Here is a 19,807-nt window from a genome sequence, read left to right on the forward strand (position 1 = left end):
AATCACGGCGGGGCGGGGGGCGTGGCCGGAGGCGTGGCCTCGGCGGAACGCCCCTCCCCGGAACTCCCGCGCGCGCGGCCGCGTTTCCCGGCGCTCCCCCGGAGGGGACCCGGCTGGCGGCCGGACCGCGCGGGCGGGAGGCCGGAAGTGGCGGGGCCGCCATGGCGGCGCCCGGAGCCCCCGGGCCGGGCCCGGCCGCCGCCCCCACGGTGCTGATGGCGGCCCGCGCCGAGCTGGCCGCGCCCTGCCGCCTCCTGCCCGCCGCCGCCGGCGCCGCGCTCCGCCTGCAGCTCAGCGTGCAACCGGGGAACGACGGGCGGCGCCGCTTCCGCCTGGCGCTGCGGGCGGCGGAGGCGGGGGGCGGCGCGGTGAGGGGAGGGGGCGGTGAGGGGAGGGGAAATGGGGGGAGTTGGGGGCGGGGGGCGCGTCCCGAGAGGCGGGGATGGTCCCGGGATTGTACCGGGAGTGTCCTGGAAATGTACCGGGACTGCCCCGGAGGGTCCCGGGATGGTCCCACGGGAGTGTCCCGGGATTGTCCCCTCACGGGAGGGTCCCGGGGCTGTCCCGGGAGGTTTGGGAAGGGCGGGACCCGCGGGACCGTCCCGTGTCACCCCCGGCCGGGGACGGGGACACGCCCGGGAGGGGCTCAGGGCACCCCAAAAGTGACCAGGGCACCCCAAAGGTGTCCCAAGGGTGACCAGGGCACCCCAAAGATGACCCAAGGGTGACCAGGGCACCCCAAAGGTGTCCCAAGGGTGACCGCGGCACCCCAAAGGTGACCCAAAAGTGACCAGGGCACCCCAAAGGTGTCCCAAGTGTGACCAGGGCACCCTAAAGGTGACCCAAAAGTGACCAGGGCACCCCAAAGGTGACCCAAGGGTGACCAGGGCACCCTAAAGGTGACCCAAGGGTGACCGCGGCACCTCAGATGACCGGGCTCTCCCAGCGGGTTGGAGGTGACCCCAAGCCCGGAGTGACCCCATGGTGACCCTGTCCCCATCCCTGTCCCATCCCCATCCATGTCCCCATCCCTGTCCTCTCTGTCCCATCCTTGTCCCTGTCCCCTCTTGTTCCTGTCCTCACTGTCCCTGTCCCCATCCCTGTCCTCTCCTGTCCCTGATTCCTCTGTTTCTGTCCCATCACCATGTTTGTCCCCTCCTGTCCCTGTCCCATCCCTGTCTCTGTCCCCTGGTGACCCCCATGTCCCCTGATGTCCCCGGTGACCCCCATGTCCCCTGATGTCCCCGGTGACCCCGCTGTCCCCTGATGTCCCTGCTGTCCCCTGTGTCTCCACTGTCCACCGCTGTCCCCGTGTCCCCGCTGACCCCTTGTCCCTGCCGTCCCCAGTGACCCCGCTGTCCCCGCTGTCCCCCATGTCCCCGTGTCCCCGCTGTCCCCATGTCCCCCATGTCCCTGCTGTCCCGGTGACCCCGCTGTCCCCGTGTCCCCGCTGTCCCCATGTCCCCGCTGTGTCCCGCACTGTCCCCGTGTCCCCGCTGTCCCCGTGTCCCCGCTGTCCCCATGACCCCCATGACCCCGCTGTCCCAGTGACCCTGCTGTCCCTGGTGTCCCCGCTGTCCCCGTGTCCCCGCTGTCCCCATGTCCCCGCTGTGTCCCGCACTGTCCCCGTGTCCCCGCTGTCCCCGTGTCCCCGCTGTCCCCATGTCCCCGCTGTCCTGGTGACCCCGCTGTCCCCGTGTCCCCGCTGTCCCTGTGTCCCCGCTGTGTCCCACACTGTCCCCGCTGTCCCTGTGTCCCACACTGTCCCCGCTGTCCCCGTGTCCCCGCTGTCCCGGTGACCCCGCTGTCCCCTCTGTCCCTGCTGTGTCCCACACTGTCCCCGCTGTCCCCGTGTCCCCGCTGTCCCCGTGTCCCTGCTGTCCCCGTGTCCCCGCTGTCCCGGTGACCCCGCTGTCCCCTCTGTCCCTGCTGTGTCCCACACTGTCCCCGCTGTCCCCGTGTCCCCGCTGTCCCCGTGTCCCCGCTGTCCCTGTGTCCCCGCTGTCCCGGTGACCCCGCTGTCCTGCTGTCCCCAGCCCCTGGCCGAGTGTGACCTGCGGGACGTGTCCTACCATGTCTGCGGCCCCGCCAGCCACCAGCTGCAGCTGCCGGGGACAGCGGGGACAGCGGGGACACCGGGGACAGCAGGGACAGCGGGGACAGAGGGGGACACAGCGGGGCCAGAGGCGGTGGCACTGCGCTTCCCTGAGGAGCGCGAGGCACAGCAGTGGTGGACGGTGCTGAGCAGCTCCCTCAGGGAGGCACGCAGAGGTGGGACAGGGACAGGGGACATGGGGACACTGGGGACACTGGGGATGTGGGGACACTGGGGACACTGGGGATGTGGGGACAGTGGGGATGTGGGGATACTGGGGACACTGGGGATGTGGGGACAGTGGGGACATGGAGGCACGCAGAGGTGGGACAGGGACAGGGGACATGGGGACACTGGGGATGTGGGGACATTGGGGACAGTGGGGACATTGGGGACATTGGGGATGTGGGGACACTGGGGACACTGGGGACACTGGGGATGTGGGGACAGTGGGGACATGGAGGCACGCAGAGGTGGGACAGGGACAGGGGACATGGGGACGTGGGGACACTGGGGACACAGGGAACATTGGGGACACTGGGGACACCAGGGACATTGGGGACACTGGGGGGACACTGGGGACATTGGGAGGACACTGGGGACATTGGGAGGACACTGGGGACATTGGGGACATGGGGACATTGCGGGGACACTGGGGACATTGGGAGGACACTGGGGACACTGGGGGACACGGGGACATTGGCATGGGGACAGGGCTGGGGACACAAATGAGAGCACACTGGGACATGGGGGATGGGGACAGGGACATGGAGAGTGGGGGACAGGGCTGGGGACACGGGGACAGGGCTGGGGGGACAGGCGAGGTGGTGGCAGGGGACATGGAGAAGGTGATGGGACACAGGGACAGGGACATGGGACATGGGACTGGGGACACAGGGCCGGGGACAGGGACACGGGGCTGGGGACAGGGACAGGGACATGGGAACAGGGACATGGGGCTGGGGATGGGGACACGGGGCTGGGGACACGGGGCTGGGGATGGGGACACGGGGCTGGGGGCATGGGGATGGGGACAGGGACACAGGGACAGGGGACAGGGTGACATCCCAGCCCCACGTGCCAGGCAGAGCTGGACACTGGGGGTGACCACCAATGGTCAGAGGTGTCCCCTGCTCCTGTCCCCGTGTCCCCTGGCGGGGCTGGCTGTCCGGGAGGGGACAGCAGTGACAGCCCTGTCCCCGCTGTGCTCCCGCAGCCGCCGAGGGTGACACGGGGACGTCTCCGGTGCCACCCGCGGGGATGTCTCTGGTGCCACCCGCGGGGACATCTCCGGTGCCACCCGCCGAGGGCCCCGAGCTGGACGCGGAGGAGCAGCAGGTCCTGGAGCTGGCCGAGACAGGTGACCCCAGAACCCCGGGGGTGGCACTCGCCAGGGCCACCCCGGCCTGTCCCCAAGTGCCACCTGCGCGGGGATGGGGGGACATTCCCTGAAATCCCCCTGGGGTCACCTCCTGCCCCCACGGTGTCCCCACAGTGTCCCTCGGCTGGGACAGTCCTGCCACAGGGGCTGGAGGTGCCACCCCTGCTGTCCCCTTGGTGTCCCCACGTCCACTCTGAGGGGCTGTGGGTGTCACCCCCGGTGTTCCCAGTGTCCCTGTGTGTCCCCATTGCCATCCCAGGTGTCTCTGGGTGCCACCCCTGTGTCCCCTGGGTGTCCCCATGTCCACTCTGAGGGGCTGTGGGTGTCACTGTGTGTCCCCGTGTGTCCCCGTGGCTGCTCTGGGTGCCACCCCAATGTCCCTGTGTCCCCAGAGGAGCTGGCCCTGCAGCTGGCCGAGGTGGTGGCTGCACAGAGTGCTCTGGGTGTCCCTGTGTGTCCCTGTGTGTCCCCATGCCCGCTCTGGGTGCCATCCCCGTGTCCCCGTGTGTCCCCCCAATGTCCCTGTGTCCCCAGAGGAGCTGGCCCTGCAGCTGGCCGAGGCGGTGGCGGCACAGAGTGCTCTGGGTGCCATCCCCGTGTCCCCGTGTGTCCCCCCAATGTCCCTGTGTGTCCCTGTGTCCCCAGAGGAGCTGGCCCTGCAGCTGGCCGAGGCGGTGGCCCTCGGGGACGAGGCGGTGGCCGCGGGCAGCGCGGCGGCGCTGGCCCGGCGCCACGCGGAGCTGAGCGTGCGCCTGCGGGAGAGGGAGCGGGACGGGGCCGACATCAGGTGGGGATCCTGCCTTCCTCCTTCTCGTCATCATCGTCACCATTGTCACCATTGTCCTCATTGTTCTGCCCGTCCCCAACCTCTGCCTTCCTCCTCATCATCATCGTCACCATTGTCCTCATTGTTCTGCCTGTCCCCAGCCTCTGCCTTCCTTCTCATTGTCATCGTCATTGTCACTGTCCCACTCATCCCCAGCCTCTGCCTTCCTCCTCGTCATCATTGTCATCGTTGTCCTCCTCATCCCCAACCTCTGCCTTCCTCCTCATTGTCATCATTGTCATTATCGTCATCGTCACTGTTGTCCTCATTGTTCTGCCCGTCCCCAATCTCTGCCTTCCTCCTCATCGTCACCATCGTCACCATCGTCACCATTGTCACCATTGTCACCATTGTCCTCATTGTTCTGCCCGTCCCCAACCTCTGCCTTCCTCCTCATCGTCATCATCGTCACCATTGTCAGCATTGTCACCATTGTCCCACTCATTCCCAACCTCTGCCTTCCTCCTCATCATCATCATCGTCACCATTGTCACCATTGTCACCATTGTCCCACTCATTCCCAACCTCTGCCTTCTTCCTCATCGTCATCATTGTCATCATCGTCATCATCGTCACCATTGTCACCATTGTCAGCATTGTCCTCATTGTTCTGCCCGTCCCCAACCTCTGCCTTCCTCCTCATCATCATCATCGTCACTATTGTCACCATTGTTCTCATTGTCCTCATTGTTCTGCCCGTCCCCAACCTCTGCCTTCCTCCTCATCATCATCATCGTCACCATTGTCACCATTGTCACCATTGTCCCACTCATTCCCAACCTCTGCCTTCCTCCTCATCATCATCATTGTCATCGTCGTCATCATCGTCATCATTGTCACCATTGTCCTCATTGTTCTGCTTGTTCCCTACCTCTGCTTTCCTCATCATCACCCTCTTCATCCTCATCCCCATTCTCTGCCTTCCTCATCATCATCATCATCACCGTCACCGTCCTCATCTTCATACTCTGCCTTTCTCATCATCTTCATCATCCACATCCTCATCTTCATTCTCGGCTCCTGGCTTCCTCATCCTCATCATCCTCATCCCCATTCTTTGCCTTCCTCATTATCTTCATCATACTCATCCTCATCTTCATCGTCTCCCGTCTCTCTCATCCTCATCATCCTCATCCCCACCCTCTGCTTTCCTCATCGTTGTCATCATCCTCATTTTCAAATCCCAAATCCCATATCCCGTATTCCGTATCCCATACTCCATATCCCGTACCCCACACCCTAACCCCACACCCCAAACCCCAACCCCAAATCCCAACCCCGATCCCAAACCCCAAGCCTGATCCCAAACCCCAAGCCCAACCCCAATCCCGATCCCAACCCCAATCCCATTCTCTCTGCCATCCCAGCATGCCATACCCCAATCCCACACCCCAATCCCAAACCCCAATCCCAACCCCAATCCCAACCCCAATCCCAACCCCGATCCCGTTCTCTCTGCCATCCCAGCATGCCGTACCCCAATCCCAAACCCCAATCCCACACCGCAATCCCAATCCCATTCTCTCTGCCATCCCAGCATGCCGTACCCCAATCCCAATCCCAACCCCAATCCCAACCCCGATCCCGTTCTCTCTGCCATCCCAGCATGCCGTACCCCAATCCCAAACCCCAATCCCACACCGCAATCCCAATCCCATTCTCTCTGCCATCCCAGCATGCCGTACCCCAATCCCAATCCCAATCCCAACCCCGATCCCGTTCTCTCTGCCATCCCAGCATGCCGTACCCCAATCCCAAACCCCAATCCCACACCGCAATCCCAATCCCATTCTCTCTGCCATCCCAGCATGCCGTACCCCAATCCCAATCCCAATCCCAATCCCAATCCCAATCCCGTTCTCTCTGCCATCCCAGCATGCCGTACCCCAATCCCAATCCCAATCCCAATCCCAATCCCAACCCTGATCCCGTTGTCTCTGCCATCCCAGCATGCCGTACCCCAATCCCACACCCCAATCCCAATCCCACACCCCAATCCCAATCCCAATCCCAATCCCAATCCCAATCCCAATCCCAACCCTGATCCCGTTGTCTCTGCCATCCCAGCATGCCGTACCCCAATCCCACACCCCAATCCCAATCCCACACCCCAATCCCAATCCCAATCCCAATCCCAATCCCAATCCCAATCCCAATCCCGTTGTCTCTGCCATCCCAGCATGCCGGTGGGGGTGGAGGACGCCACGTCCTCGGCCAGCATCACGCTGCGGGTGCAGCCCCACATCACCATCGGCACCCTCAAGGAGCAGGTACGGCACACCGGGGACACCGGGGACACTGGGGACACCGGGGACACCGGGGACATTGGGGACACCGGGGACATTGGGGACATTGGGGACACCGGGGACACTGGGGACATTGGGGACATTGGGGACACCGGGGACACCGGGGGTCAGCTGAGGACACCGGGGACACCGGGGACACTGGGGACATTGGGGACACCGGGGACACCGGGGACACCGGGGACATGGGGACACCGGGGACATGGGGACACCGGGGACACTGGGGGTCAGCTGGGACACCGGGGACACCGGGGATACTGGGGACACTGGGGACATTGGGGACACTGGGGGACATTGGGGACACCGGGGACACCAAGGACACTGGGGACACCGGGGACACCGGGGACATGGGGACACCGGGGACACTGGGGGACACCAGGGACACCGGGGGTTGTGCAGGGTCATCTGGGCTTACCTGGAGGGAATGGGCTCACCTGGGATCTCAGCTGGGGCTCACCTGGGATCTCCCCAGCATCTCCCCTGATCCCATGTGTGGCTCCCTGATCCCATGGGATCCCCCCAATCCCCTAAAAATCCCCCTGAGCCCTGATCCCATGGGATCCCCCCAATCCCCTAAAAATCCCCCTGAGCCCTGATCCCATGGGATCCCCCCAATCCCCTAAAAATCCCCCTGAGCCCTGATCCCATGGGATCCCCCCAATCCCCTAAAAATCCCCCTGAGCCCTGATCCCAGAGCATCCCCTTGACCCCTGATCCCCAAGTGTTCTGGGAAGACGGCTTTCCCCCTGCTCCTGTGTGATCCCGTGTGCTCCCGTGTGCTCCCTGTGATCCCATGTGATCCCGTGTGATCCCCCTGCTCCCGTGTGCTCCCGTGTACTCCTGTGTGATCCCGTGTGCTCCCCGTGTGCTCCCGTGCTCCCGTGTGCTCCCGTGTGCTCCCGTGCTCCCGTGTGCCCCGCAGGTGTTCCGGGAGTACGGCTTCCCGCCGGCGGCGCAGCGCTGGATCATCGGGCAGAGCCTGTGCCGGGACGGGCGCAGCCTGGGCTCCTACGGCATCCGCCGCGACGGCGACCCGGCCTTCCTCTTCCTGCTCTCGGCACGGCGGGAGCCGGTACCGGCACCGGGAGCGGCACCGGGAGCGGCACCGGGAGCGGCACCGGCACCGGGAGCGGCACCGGCACCGGGAGCGGCACCGGGAGCCGAGCGGCAGCGGCAGGCGCTGCAGCTCCTGCGCGCTGCGGGGCTGCACGGCGACGGGGACGGCTCACCTGGCGCAGGTACGGCCTCGGAGCCTTCCTCAGCAGCCTCAGCCTGCCCCTCCTCATCCTCAGCCTGCCCCTCCTCATCCTCAGCCTGCCCCTTCCTCATCCTCAGCCTGCCCTTCCTCATCCTCAGCCTGCCCTTCCTCATCCTCAGCCTGCCCCTCCTCATCCTCAGCCTGCCCCTCCTCATCCTCAGCCTGCCCCTTCCTCATCCTCAGCCTGCCTCTTCCTCTTCATCCTCAGCCTGCCCCTCCTCATCCTCAGCCTGCCCCTCCTCATCCTCAGCCTGCCCTTCCTCATCCTCAGCCTGCCCCTCCTCATCCTCAGCCTGTGCCTTCCTCATCCTCAGCCTGCCCTTCCTCATCCTCAGCCTGCCCTTCCTCATCCTCAGCCTGTGCCTTCCTCATCCTCAGCCTGCCCTTCCTCATCCTCAGCCTGCCCCTCCTCATCCTCAGCCTGTGCCTTCCTCATCCTCAGCCTGCCCCTTCCTCATCCTCAGCCTGCCCTTCCTCATCCTCAGCCTGCCCTTCCTCATCCTCAGCCTGCCCTTCCTCATCCTCAGCCTGTGCCTTCCTCATCCTCAGCCTGCCCCTCCTCATCCTCAGCCTGCCCCTCCTCATCCTCAGCCTGCCCCTTCCTCATCCTCAGCCTGTGCCTTCCTCATCCTCAGCCTGTGCCTTCCTCATCCTCAGCCTGCCCCTTCCTCATCCTCAGCCTGCCTCTTCCTCTTCATCCTCAGCCTGTGCCTTTCTCATCCTCAGCCTGCCTCTTCCTCCTCATCCTCAGCCTGTCCCTCCTCATCCTCAGCCTGCCCCCTCTTCATCCTCATCCCACTCCTTCCTCCTCATCCTCAGCCTGTTCCTGTTTTTCATCATGCTGTTATTTCCTCCCCCTGTCCCTGCCCCTGCTCCTTCCTTCTCCTTTTCCCCTCCTGTCCTCTCCCTGCTGCCCCGTCCCTCTCCGGTGCCGCCTGTGCCAGTGCCAGTGCCCGGTGCCGGTGTTTGTGCCCGGCGTCTGGTGTTGGTGCCGGTGTTTGTGCCCGGTGCCGGTGTTTGTGCCTGGTGCTGGTGTTGGTGCCGGTGTTTGTGCCCGGTACCGGTTTTTGTGCCCGGTGCCGGTGTTTGTGCCCGGTGCCGGTGCCGGTGTTTGTGCCCGGTGCCGGTGTTTGTGCCCGGTGCCGGTGTTTTGCCCGGTGCCGGTGCCAGCCCGCGCCGTGTCCGGCTGTGCCCAGGCCGTGTCCCCGAGGAGCCCCCGGAGCGGATGGACATCGGGGACATCCAGGAGCACCTGGACTCGCTGCAGCTCTGGGACGGCGCCGGGGCCCCGCCCGCGGCCCCCGAGCCCCGCCCGGCCTCACCTGAGCAGGTACGGGCAGGGGGTCCTGATCCCTGATCCTGATCCCAATCCCTGATTCCGATCATTGATCCCTGATCCCAATCCCTGATCCTGATCCCAATCCCTGATCCTAATCCCTGATCCTGATCCCTGATCCTGATCCTAATCCCACTGCCCCCGAGCCCCGCCCGGCCTCACCAGAGCAGGTACGGGCAGGGGGTCCTGATCCCTGATCCCTGATCCCAATCCCTGATTCTGATCATTGATCCCTGATCCCAATCCCTGATCCTGATCCTGATCCCAATCCCTGATCCTGATCCCAATCCCTGATCCTGATCCTAATCCCACTGCCCCTGAGCCCCGCCCGGCCTCACCTGAGCAGGTACGGGCAGGGGGTCCTGATCCTGATCCCTGATCCCTGATCCCAATCCCTGATTCCGATCATTGATCCCAATCCCTGATCCCGATCCCTGATCCTGATCCCAATCCCTGATTCCGATCCCTGATCCTGATCCCAATCCCTGATCCTGATCCTAATCCCACTGCCCCTGAGCCCCGCCCGGCCTCACCTGAGCAGGTACGGGCAGGGGGTCCTGATCCTGATCCCTGATCCTGATCCCTGATTCTGATCATTGATCCCTGATCCCAATCCCTGATCCTGATCCTGATCCCAATCCCTGATCCTGATCCCTGATCCCTGATCCCAATCCCTGATCCTGATCCTAATCCCTGATCCTGATCCCTGATCCTGATCCTAATCCCACTGCCCCTGAGCCCCGCCCGGCCTCACCTGAGCAGGTACAGGGTGGGGGTCCTGATCCTGATCCCTGATCCCGATCCCTGATCCTGATCCCAATCCCTGATCCCGATCCCTGATCCTGATCCCAATCCCTGGTCCTGATCCCTGATCCTGATCCTGATCCCAATCCCACTGCTCCCGAGCCCTGCCCGGCCTCACCTGAGCAGGTACGGGCAGGGGGTCCTGATCCCAATCCCTGATCCTGATCCCTGATCCCGATCCCTGATTCTGATCATTGATCCCTGATCCCAATCCCTGATCCTGATCCCAATCCCTGATCCCGATCCCAATCCCTGATCCTGATCCCAATCCCATGGCTCCCGAGCCCCGCCCAGCCTCACCTGAGCAGGTACAGGGTGGGGGTCCTGATCCTGATCCCTGATCCCGATCCCTGATCCTGATCCCAATCCCTGATCATGATCCCTGATCCCAATCCCTGATCCCTGATCCCTGATCCCAATCCCACTGCCCCCAAGCCCCGCCCGGCCTCACCTGAGCAGGTACAGGGTGGGGGTCCTGATCCCTGATCCTGATCCCAATCCCTGATTCCGATCATTGATCCCTGATCCTGATCCCGATCCCTGATCCTGATCCCAATCCCTGATCCTGATCCTAATCCCACTGCCCCCAAGCCCCGCCCGGCCTCACCTGAGCAGGTACAGGGTGGGGGTCCTGATCCTGATCCCTGATCCCGATCCCTGATCCTAAACCCTGATCCTGATCCTAACCCCTGATCCTGATCCCTGATCCTAAACCCTGATCCTGATCCCTGATCCCTGATCCTAACCCCTGATCCTGATCCCAATCCATAATCCAAATTCCTGATCCCAATCCCACTGTCCCTGAGGCCTGCCAACCTCTGGGCTGTTAGATGTGCCCCAATCCCTGATCCCAATCCCAATCCCATCCCAACTCCATTCCAATCCCAATCCCAATCCCATCCCAACCCCATCCCAACCCAATCCCAATCCCAATCCCAATCCCAATCCCAATCCCAATGAATCCCAATCCCAATCCCATCCCAACCCCATCCCAACCCCATCCCAACCCCATCCCAACCCTATCCCAATCCCAATCCCAATCCCAATCCCAATCCCAATCCCAATCCCAATCCAAATTCCATCCCAACCCCATTCCAACCCCATCCCAACCCAGTCCCAATCCCAATCCCAATCCCAATGAATCCCAATCCCAATCCCATCCCAACCCCATCCCAATCCCAATGCCAACCCCACCCCAATCCCAATCCCAATCCCAATCAATCCCAATCCCATCCCAATCCCAATCCCATCCCAATCCCAATCCCATCCCAATCCCATCCCAATCCCAATCCCAATCCCAATCCCAATCCCATCCCATTCCAGACGGGCTGGCCGTGCCCCCAGTGCACGTTCCTGAACAAGCCCACCCGCCCGGGCTGCGAGATGTGCAGCGCCCCCCGGCCCGAGGGCTACCGCGTGCCCGGGGGGCACCGGCCCGACCCCGCCGAGCTGCGGCGGCTGCAGCGCGAGCGCGACGGCGCCCGCCAGTGCCAGCAGGTACGGGGCACGGGATCTATGGGATCAATGGGATCTATGGGATCAATGGGATCAAATGGGATCTATGGGATCAATGGGATCAATGGGATCAGGGATCAATGGGATCAATGGGATCAGCGCGACGGCGCCCGCCAGTGCCAGCAGGTACGGGGCACGGGATCTATGGGATCTATGGGATCAAATGGGATCAATGGGATCAATGGGATCAATGGGATCAGCGCGACGGCACCCGCCAGTGCCAGCAGGTACGGGGCACGGGATCTATGGGATCAATGGGATCAATGGGATCAATGGGATCAGCGCGACGGCGCCCGCCAGTGCCAGCAGGTACGGTGGCATGGGATCTATGGGATCTATGGGATCTGTGGGATCAATGGGATCTGTGGGATCAATGGGATCAGTGCCAGCAGGTACGGGGATTTCCCCCGTTTTTCCCATTTTTCCCCCGTCCAGGCCCTGGAGGTGGAGCGGCAGCAGAGCTTCCAGCAGCTGCTCCTGTTTTTCCCATTTCCCCATTTTTCTCGTTTTTCCCATTTTTCCCGTTTTCCCCCGTCCAGGCGCTGGAGTTGGAGCAGCAGCGGAACTTGCAGCAGTCACTCCCATTTTCCCATTTTCCCATTTTCCTCGTTCCAGATGCTGGAGTTGGAGCGGCAGCGGAACTCCCAGCAGTCACTCCCATTTTCCCCGTTTCTCCCATTTTCCCATTTTCCCCGTTTTTTCTCCCGTTCCAGGCGCTGGAGTTGGAGCGGCAGCAGAACTTGCAGCAGTCACTCCCATTTTCCCATTTTCCCATTTTCCCCGTTTTCCCCCATCCAGGTGCTGGAGTTGGAGCAGCAGCGGAACTCCCAGCAGTCACTCCCATTTTCCCATTTTCCCATTTTCCCATTTTCCCCGTTTCTCCCATTTTCCCATTTTCCCATTTTTCCCCGTTCCAGGCGCTGGAGTTGGAGCGGCAGCGGAACTCCCAGCAGTCACGCCCATTTTCCCATTTTCCCATTTCTCCCATTTTCCCGTTTTTTCTCCCGTTCCAGGTGCTGGAGTTGGAGCGGCAGCAGAACTCGCAGCAGTCACTCCCATTTTCCCATTTTCCCATTTTCCCATTTCCCCATTCAGGCGCTGGAGCTGGAGCGGCAGCAGAACTCGCAGCAGTCACTCCCATTTTCCCATTTTCCCATTTTCCTATTTTCCCCATTCAGGCGCTGGAGCTGGAGCGGCAGCAGAACTCGCAGCAGTCACTCCCATTTTCCCATTTTCCCATTTTCCCATTTTCCCATTTCCCCATTCCAGGCGCTGGAGCTGGAGCGGCAGCAGAACTTGCAGCAGTCACTCCCATTTTCCCATTTTCCCATTTTCCCATTTTCCCATTTCCCCATTCAGGCGCTGGAGCTGGAGCGGCAGCAGAACTTGCAGCAGTCACTCCCATTTTCCCATTTTCCCATTTTCCCATTTTCCCATTTTCCCATTTCCCCATTCCAGGCGCTGGAGCTGGAGCGGCAGCAGAACTTGCAGCAGTCACTCCCATTTTCCCATTTTCCCATTTTCCCATTTTCCTATTTTCCCCATTCAGGCGCTGGAGCTGGAGCGGCAGCAGAACTTGCAGCAGTCACTCCCATTTTCCCATTTTCCCATTTTCCCATTTTCCCATTTTCCCATTTCCCCATTTCCCCATCCAGGCGCTGGAGCTGGAGCGGCAGTGGAACTCCCAGCAGTCACTCCCATTTTCCCATTTTCCCATTTTCCCATTTTCCCGTTTTTCCCCCATTCCAGGCGCTGGAGCTGGAGCGGCAGCAGAACTTGCAGCAGTCACTCCCATTTTCCCATTTTCCCATTTTCCCATTTTCCCATTTTCCCATTCTCCCGTTTTTCCCCCATCCAGGCGCTGGAGCTGGAGCGGCAGCAGAACTCCCAGCAGTCACTCCCATTTTCCCATTTTCCCATTTTCCCGTTTTCCCATTTTCCCATTTTCCCATTTCCCCGTCCAGGCGCTGGAGCTGGAGCGGCAGCAGAACTTGCAGCAGTCACTCCCATTTTCCCATTTTCCCATTTTCCCATTTTCCCGTTTTTCCCCCATCCAGGCGCTGGAGCTGGAGCGGCAGCAGAACTTGCAGCAGTCACTCCCATTTTCCCATTTTCCCGTTTTCCCATTTTCCCATTTTCCCATTTTCCCCATTCCAGGCGCTGGAGCTGGAGCGGCAGCAGAACTTGCAGCAGCTGCTGCGGGCGGAGCAGGCGGGGCTGGTGCCGAACCCGGAGCCGCTCGAGTGCCGCATCTGCCTGCAGCAGGTGCCGGCCGGGAGCGCCGTGCTGCTGCGCGACTGCCTGCACAGCTTCTGCCGGTACCGCCGCGGGGACACGGGGCACGGGACACGGGACACGGGGCACAGCTGGGGACACGGGACACGGGACACGGGACACGGGGCACGGCTGGGGACACGGGACACGGGGCACGGGACACGGGACACGGGGCACGGGACACAGGGCACGGGGCACGGGACACGGGACACGGCTGGGGACACGGGACTCGGGACACGGGACACGGGACTCGGGACACGGGACTCGGGACATGGGACACGGGGCACGGGACACGGGACACGGGACACGGGGCACGGGACACAGGGCACGGGACACGGGGCATGGGGCACGGGACACGGGACACGGGACACGGGGCACGGGACACGGGGCACGGGGCACGGGACACGGGGCACGGGACACGGGACACGGGACACGGGGCACGGGACACGGGAACACGGGACACGGGGCACGGGACACGGGACACGGGAACACGGGACACGGGGCACGGGACTCGGGACACGGGACACGGGACACGGGGCACGGGACACGGGACACGGGGCACGGGACACGGGGCACGGCACACGGGACACGGGGCACGGGACACGGGACACGGGGCACGGGACACGGGACACGGGACAGGGGACACGGGACAGGGGACACGGGACATGGGACACAGGGACACGGCACACGGCACACGGGACACGGCTGGGGACATGGGGACACGGCACACGGGACACGGCTGGGGACACAGGACATGGCACATGGGACACGGCTGGGGACACGGGGACACGGGACATGGGACACGGCTGGGGACACGGGACATGGCACATGGGACACGGCCGGGGACACAGGACACAGGACACGGGACACAGGACATGGGACACGGCTGGGGACACGGGAACACGGCTGGGGACGTGGGGACAGCGGGACACGGCTGGGATACACCTGGATACACCTGGATATACCTGGGGACAGGGGGGACATGGGGACAGGGGGGACACGGACAGAGGGGTCGGGGACAGGGAACAGAGGGGACAGTGGGTTCACCAGGGACACCGGGACACCGGGGACACGGGGACAGAGGGGACACCAGGAACAGCCGGGATACAGCGGGACACACCTGGCACCACCCCAGGATCCCCCCACACCACCCAGTGACCACCCTGTGACCACCCAGTGACCACCCAGTGACCACCCAGTGACCACCCTGTGACCACCCTGTGTCCCTGGGCCCCCCCATCCCACACCCCCTCGAGTGTCCCCCGTGCCCCTCGTGTCCCCCATGCCCCCCATGTCCCCCTGTATCCCCCGTGTCCCCCGTGTCCCCCCCATGCCCCCCGTGCCCCTCGTGTCCCCAGTGTCCCCCTGTGTCCCCCATGCCCCTCGTGTCCCCCCCATGCCCCCCGTGCCCCCCGTGTCCCCCTGTATCCCCCGTGTCCCCCTGTATCCCCCGTGTCCCCCATGCCCCCCGTGCCCCCCGTGCCCCCCGTGTCCCCCCCCGTGCCCCCCGTGCCCCCGTGACGCCGCCGCTGTCCCAGGGAGTGCCTGCGCCAGGTGATCAACTTCAGCGAGGAGCCGGTGGTGGCCTGTCCCTTCCGCGATGTCACCTACACCTGCGGCAGCCACCTGCAGGAGCGCGAGATCCGCGCGGTGCGGGCGGGCCGGGGGGACCGGGGGGGTACCGGGGGGTACCGGGGGGTACCGGGGGGCTGGGGGTACCGGGGGGCTGGGGGTACCGGGTGGTCCGGGGGGGTCTGGGGGTACCGGGGGGTACCGGGGGGCTGGGGGTACCGGGGGGTACCGGGGGGTACCGGGTGGTCCGGGGGGGTACCGGGGGGTACCGGGGGCCTGGGGGTACCGGGGGGCTGGGGGTACCGGGGGGTCCGGGGGCCTCAGCCACACCCGCGGGGGCTCCAGGGGACCGCGCTGTCCCCTTGGGTGGGGTGGTGACACGGGGGTGTCCGTGGGTGGGTGACAGTGACTTGGGGGGTCCCAATGTGGACATGCCACCCCTCGTGTGGTATGACTCGGGGGTTGGTGACTTGGAGGTCCCCAAGGGTGGGTGACGGTCACTTGGGGTGTCCCTGTCCATGTCCCCGTGTCCCAGCTGCTGTCCCCCGAGGAGCACGCGCGGTTCCTGGCGCGGGGGCTGGTGACACAGGGGTGTCCATGGGTGGGTGAGGGTCCCTCGGGGGTCCCAACGCCCCCTCCCCGGTGTCCCCGTGTCCCAGCTGCTGTCCCCCGAGGAGCACGCGCGGTTCCTGGCGTGGGGGTCCCCATGGGTGGGTGAGGGTCCCTCGGGGGGTCCCAATGTCCCTGTCCATGTCCCCAATGTCCCAGCTGCTGTCCCCCGAGGAGCACGCGCGGTTCCTGGCGCGGGGGCTGGTGACACAGGGGCTGGTGACTCGGGGGTCCCCATGGGTGGGTGAGGGTCCCTCGGGGGGTCCCAACGCCCCCTCCCCGGTGTCCCCGTGTCGCAGCTGCTGTCCCCCGAGGAGCACGCGCGGTTCCTGGCGCGGGGGCTGGCGCTGGCCGAGCGCCGCAGCCGGAACAGTTTCCACTGCCGCGGCCGGGACTGCCCGGGCTGGTGCTTCTACGAGGACGCGGTGAACGAGTTCCCGTGCCCGGTGTGCGGGGCCCTCAACTGCCTCCTGTGCAAGGTGAGCCCGGGGCTCCCGGGGGTCCCGGGGGGGTCCCGGGGGTCCCGGGGGGTCCCGGGGCCCCGCGCTGACCCCCGCCCCCCCAGGCCATCCACGAGGGCCAGAACTGCCGGCAGTACCAGGACGAGCTGCAGCTGCGGGCGCTGCACGACGCGGCGGCGCGGGAGACGCGCGACATGCTGCAGGTGCGGGGGTCCCGCTGCGGGTCTGGGGTCCCAGTGCAGGTGTGGGGGTCCCGCTGCGGGTCTGGGGTCCCAGTGCAGGTGTGGGGGTCCCGCTGCAGGTCTGGGGTCCCGCTGCAGGTCTGGGGTCCCGCTGCGGGTCTGGGGTCCCAGTGCAGGTGTGGGGGTCCCGCTGCGGGTCTGGGGTCCCGCTGCGGGTCTGGGGGTCCCGGGGGTCCCGCTGCGGGTCTGGGGTCCCGGGGGTCCCGCTGCGGGTCTGGGGGTCCCGGGGGTCCCGCTGAAGTTGCGGGGGTCCCGCTGCGGGTCTGGGGGTCCTGCTGCGGGTCTGGGGTCCCAGTGCAGGTGTGGGGGTCCCGGGGGTCCCAGTGCAGGTGTGGGGGTCTGGGGGTCCCGCTGCGGGTCTGGGGTCCCAGTGCAGGTGTGGGGGTCCCGGGGGTCCCGCTGCGGGTCTGGGGTCCCGCTGCGGGTCTGGGGGTCCCGGGGGTCCCGCTGCAGGTGCGGGGGTCCCGCTGCGGGTCTGGGGGTCCCAGTGCAGGTGTGGGGGTCCCAGGGGTCCCGCTGCGGGTCTGGGGGTCCCGGGGGTCCCGCTGCGGGTGTGCAGGTCCCGGGAGTCCCGCTGAAGTTCCAGGGGTCCCGCTGCAGCTGCAGGGGCTGCGGGGGTCTTGCTGCAGGTGGGGGGCTGCCCGGGGCTCCGGGGGGCTGCGGGGATCCCACTGCAGCTGCGGGGGCTCCGGGGGGCTCCGGGGCTCCCCGGGGGTCCCCGGGCGCTGACCCCCGTGCCCCCCAGACGCTGGTGCAGCGGGGGGAGGCCATGCACTGCCCCACCTGCCACATCGTGGTGCAGAAGAAGGACGGCTGCGACTGGATCCGCTGCACCGTGTGCCACACCGAGATCTGCTGGGTCACCAAGGGACCCCGCTGGGGGCCGGCGGTGAGGGGCTCCGGGGGTCCCGGGGGGGTCCTGGGGGTCCTGGGGGGGTCCTGGGGGGGTCCCGGGGGTCCTCGGGGGGTCCCGGGGGGCTCTTGAGGGGGTCCTGAGATGAGGGGAGGTCACCCAGAGCTCTGCTGGGGTCTCGGGGTGAGGGGGGACCCAAAGGTGACAGGGGGACACAGAGTGACCTCACAGAGTGACCCCAGGGTGGGACACAGAGTGACCTCACAGAGTGACCCCAGGGTGGGGGGGACACAGAGTGACCCCACAGAGTGACCCCAGGGCAGGGGGGGACACAGAGTGACCCCAGGGTGGGGGGGGACACAGAGTGACCCCACAGAGTGACCCCAGGGTGGGGGGGGACACAGAGTGACCCCAGGGTAAGAGGGGGACACAGAGTGACCCCAGGGTAAGAGTGGGACACTGAGTGACCCCACAGTGACCCCAGGGTGGGGGGGACACCCCAGGGTGGCTCCTGCTGACCCCTGCCCTGTCCCCCGCAGGGCCCTGGGGACACGAGTGGCGGCTGTCGCTGCAACGTCAACGGCCAGAGGTGCCACCCCCGGTGCCAGAACTGCCACTGACCCCGGGACACCCCGGGGACACCCTGGGACACCCTGGGGACACCCCGGGGACACCCTGGGGACACCCTGGGGACACCCCCGCTGCCAGAACTGCCACTGACCCTGGGGACACCCTGGGGACACCCCGGGGACACCCCAGAGACACCCCGGGGACACCCCGGGACACCCCGGGGACACCCCGGGGACACCGAGGCACGGACAGAGACAGCTGAGGGCGCCCGTAGAGGCCACGTCCAGCGGGGACAGGACAGAGAGGATGGACACACGGACACAGGATGGACACAGGATGGACACACGGACGCAGGATGGGCACACGGACACCGGATGGACACACGGACATGGGATGGACACAGGATGGACACACGGATGCAGGATGGGCACACGGACACCGGATGGACACACGGACATGGGATGGACACACGGACACCGGATGGACACACAGACGCAGGATGGACACACGGACGCAGGATGGACACACGGACGCAGGATGGACACACGGACACGGGATAGACACAGGATGGACACATGGACACAGGATGGACACACGGACACGGGATGGACACAGGATGGACACATGGACACAGGATGGACACACGGACACGGGATGGACACGGGATGGACACAGGATGGACACACGGACACGGGATGGACACGGGATGGACACTGGGACGGCCTCGGGGCGTGGAGGGGCCGGGGGGCTCCAGGAGCCGGGGGGGGCACAGCCCAGGGGGCCCAATAAAGGCACCGAGTGTCACAGGCTGGCACTGACACCCGTGGGGACACACACGGGGACACGGGGACACCCTGGCACTGACACCCACGGGGACACACATGGGGACATGGGGACACGGGGGTCACTGCCACCCGCGGGGACACACACGGGGACATGGGGACACCCTGGCACTGCCACCCGTGGGGACACACACGGGGACATGGGGACACCCTGGCACTGCCACCCGCAGGGACACACACAGGGACATGGGGACACCCTGGCACTGCCACCCGCGGGGACACGGGGACACCCTGGCACTGCCACCCGTGGGGACACACATGGGGACACCCTGGCACTGCCACCCACGGGGACACACGCGGGGACATGGGGACACGCTGGCACTGACACCCGTGGGGACACACACGGGGACATGGGGACACCCTGGCACTGCCACCCGCGGGGACATGGGGACACCTTGGCACTGCCACCCGCGGGGACACACACGGGGACACCCTGGCACTGCCACCCACGGGGACATGGGGACACCCTGGCACTGCCACCCGTGGGGACACACACGGGGACACGGGGACACCCTGGCACTGACACCCGTGGGGACACACACGGGGACACCCTGGCACTGCCACCCGCGGGGACATGGGAACACCCTGGCACTGCCACCCGTGGGGACATGGGGACACCCTGGCACTGCCACCCGCAGGGACAGGGACACGGGGGTCACTGCCACCCGTGGGGACACACACGGGGACATGGGGACACCCTGGCACTGCCACCCGCAGGGACAGGGACACGGGGGTCACTGCCACCCGTGGGGACACACACGGGGACATGGGGACACCCTGGCACTGCCACCCGCAGGGACATGGGGACACGCTGGCACTGCCACCCGCGGGGACACACACGGGGACACGCTGGCACTGCCACCCAC

The 19,807-nt window shown here is 65.3% G+C and overlaps 1 protein-coding gene across 8 annotated transcripts; it reads left to right on the top strand.

Annotated features, from left to right (window-relative positions):
- Positions 1 to 133: 133 nt before the first annotated feature.
- On the top strand, positions 134 to 18,908 carry SHARPIN (SHANK associated RH domain interactor). 8 transcript variants are annotated; one of them, XM_085572752.1, is made up of 14 exons: positions 146 to 368; positions 2,037 to 2,271; positions 3,312 to 3,455; positions 4,122 to 4,263; positions 6,482 to 6,572; positions 7,528 to 7,843; positions 9,060 to 9,193; positions 11,327 to 11,500; positions 11,954 to 13,836; positions 15,331 to 15,442; positions 16,273 to 16,452; positions 16,539 to 16,637; positions 17,422 to 17,565; positions 18,069 to 18,908. In XM_085572752.1, exons 1-14 carry the CDS (start codon positions 162 to 164, stop codon positions 18,147 to 18,149), a joined length of 3,942 nt encoding a protein of 1,313 aa, XP_085428878.1. In that variant the 5' UTR covers positions 146 to 161; the 3' UTR covers positions 18,150 to 18,908. The 8 variants fall into 8 exon arrangements, with proteins under 8 accessions (XP_085428880.1, XP_085428879.1, XP_085428878.1 ...); XM_085572760.1 differs by having other exon boundaries at positions 147 to 368; positions 13,676 to 13,836; XM_085572753.1 differs by lacking the exons at positions 16,273 to 16,452; positions 16,539 to 16,637; positions 17,422 to 17,565; positions 18,069 to 18,908 and adding an exon at positions 15,900 to 16,263 and having other exon boundaries at positions 136 to 368.
- Positions 18,909 to 19,807: the final 899 nt, after the last annotated feature.

Source organism: Lonchura striata, chromosome 2, assembly GCF_050655825.1.
Source record: "Lonchura striata isolate lonStrDom1 chromosome 2, ASM5065582v1, whole genome shotgun sequence".
Classification (NCBI taxonomy): Eukaryota; Metazoa; Chordata; class Aves; order Passeriformes; family Estrildidae; genus Lonchura; species Lonchura striata.

Coding starts and splice junctions, on each gene's coding strand:
- SHARPIN (XM_085572752.1), top strand. CDS start 162: ATGGCGGCGCCCGGAGCCCCCGGGCCGGGCCCGGCCGCCGCCCCCACG. Junction 11,501..11,953: donor GCGCCCGCCAGTGCCAGCAG/GTACGGGGCACG, acceptor TCCCCCGTCCAG/GCCCTGGAGGTGGAGCGGCA. Junction 17,566..18,068: donor GACCCCGCTGGGGGCCGGCG/GTGAGGGGCTCC, acceptor TGTCCCCCGCAG/GGCCCTGGGGACACGAGTGG.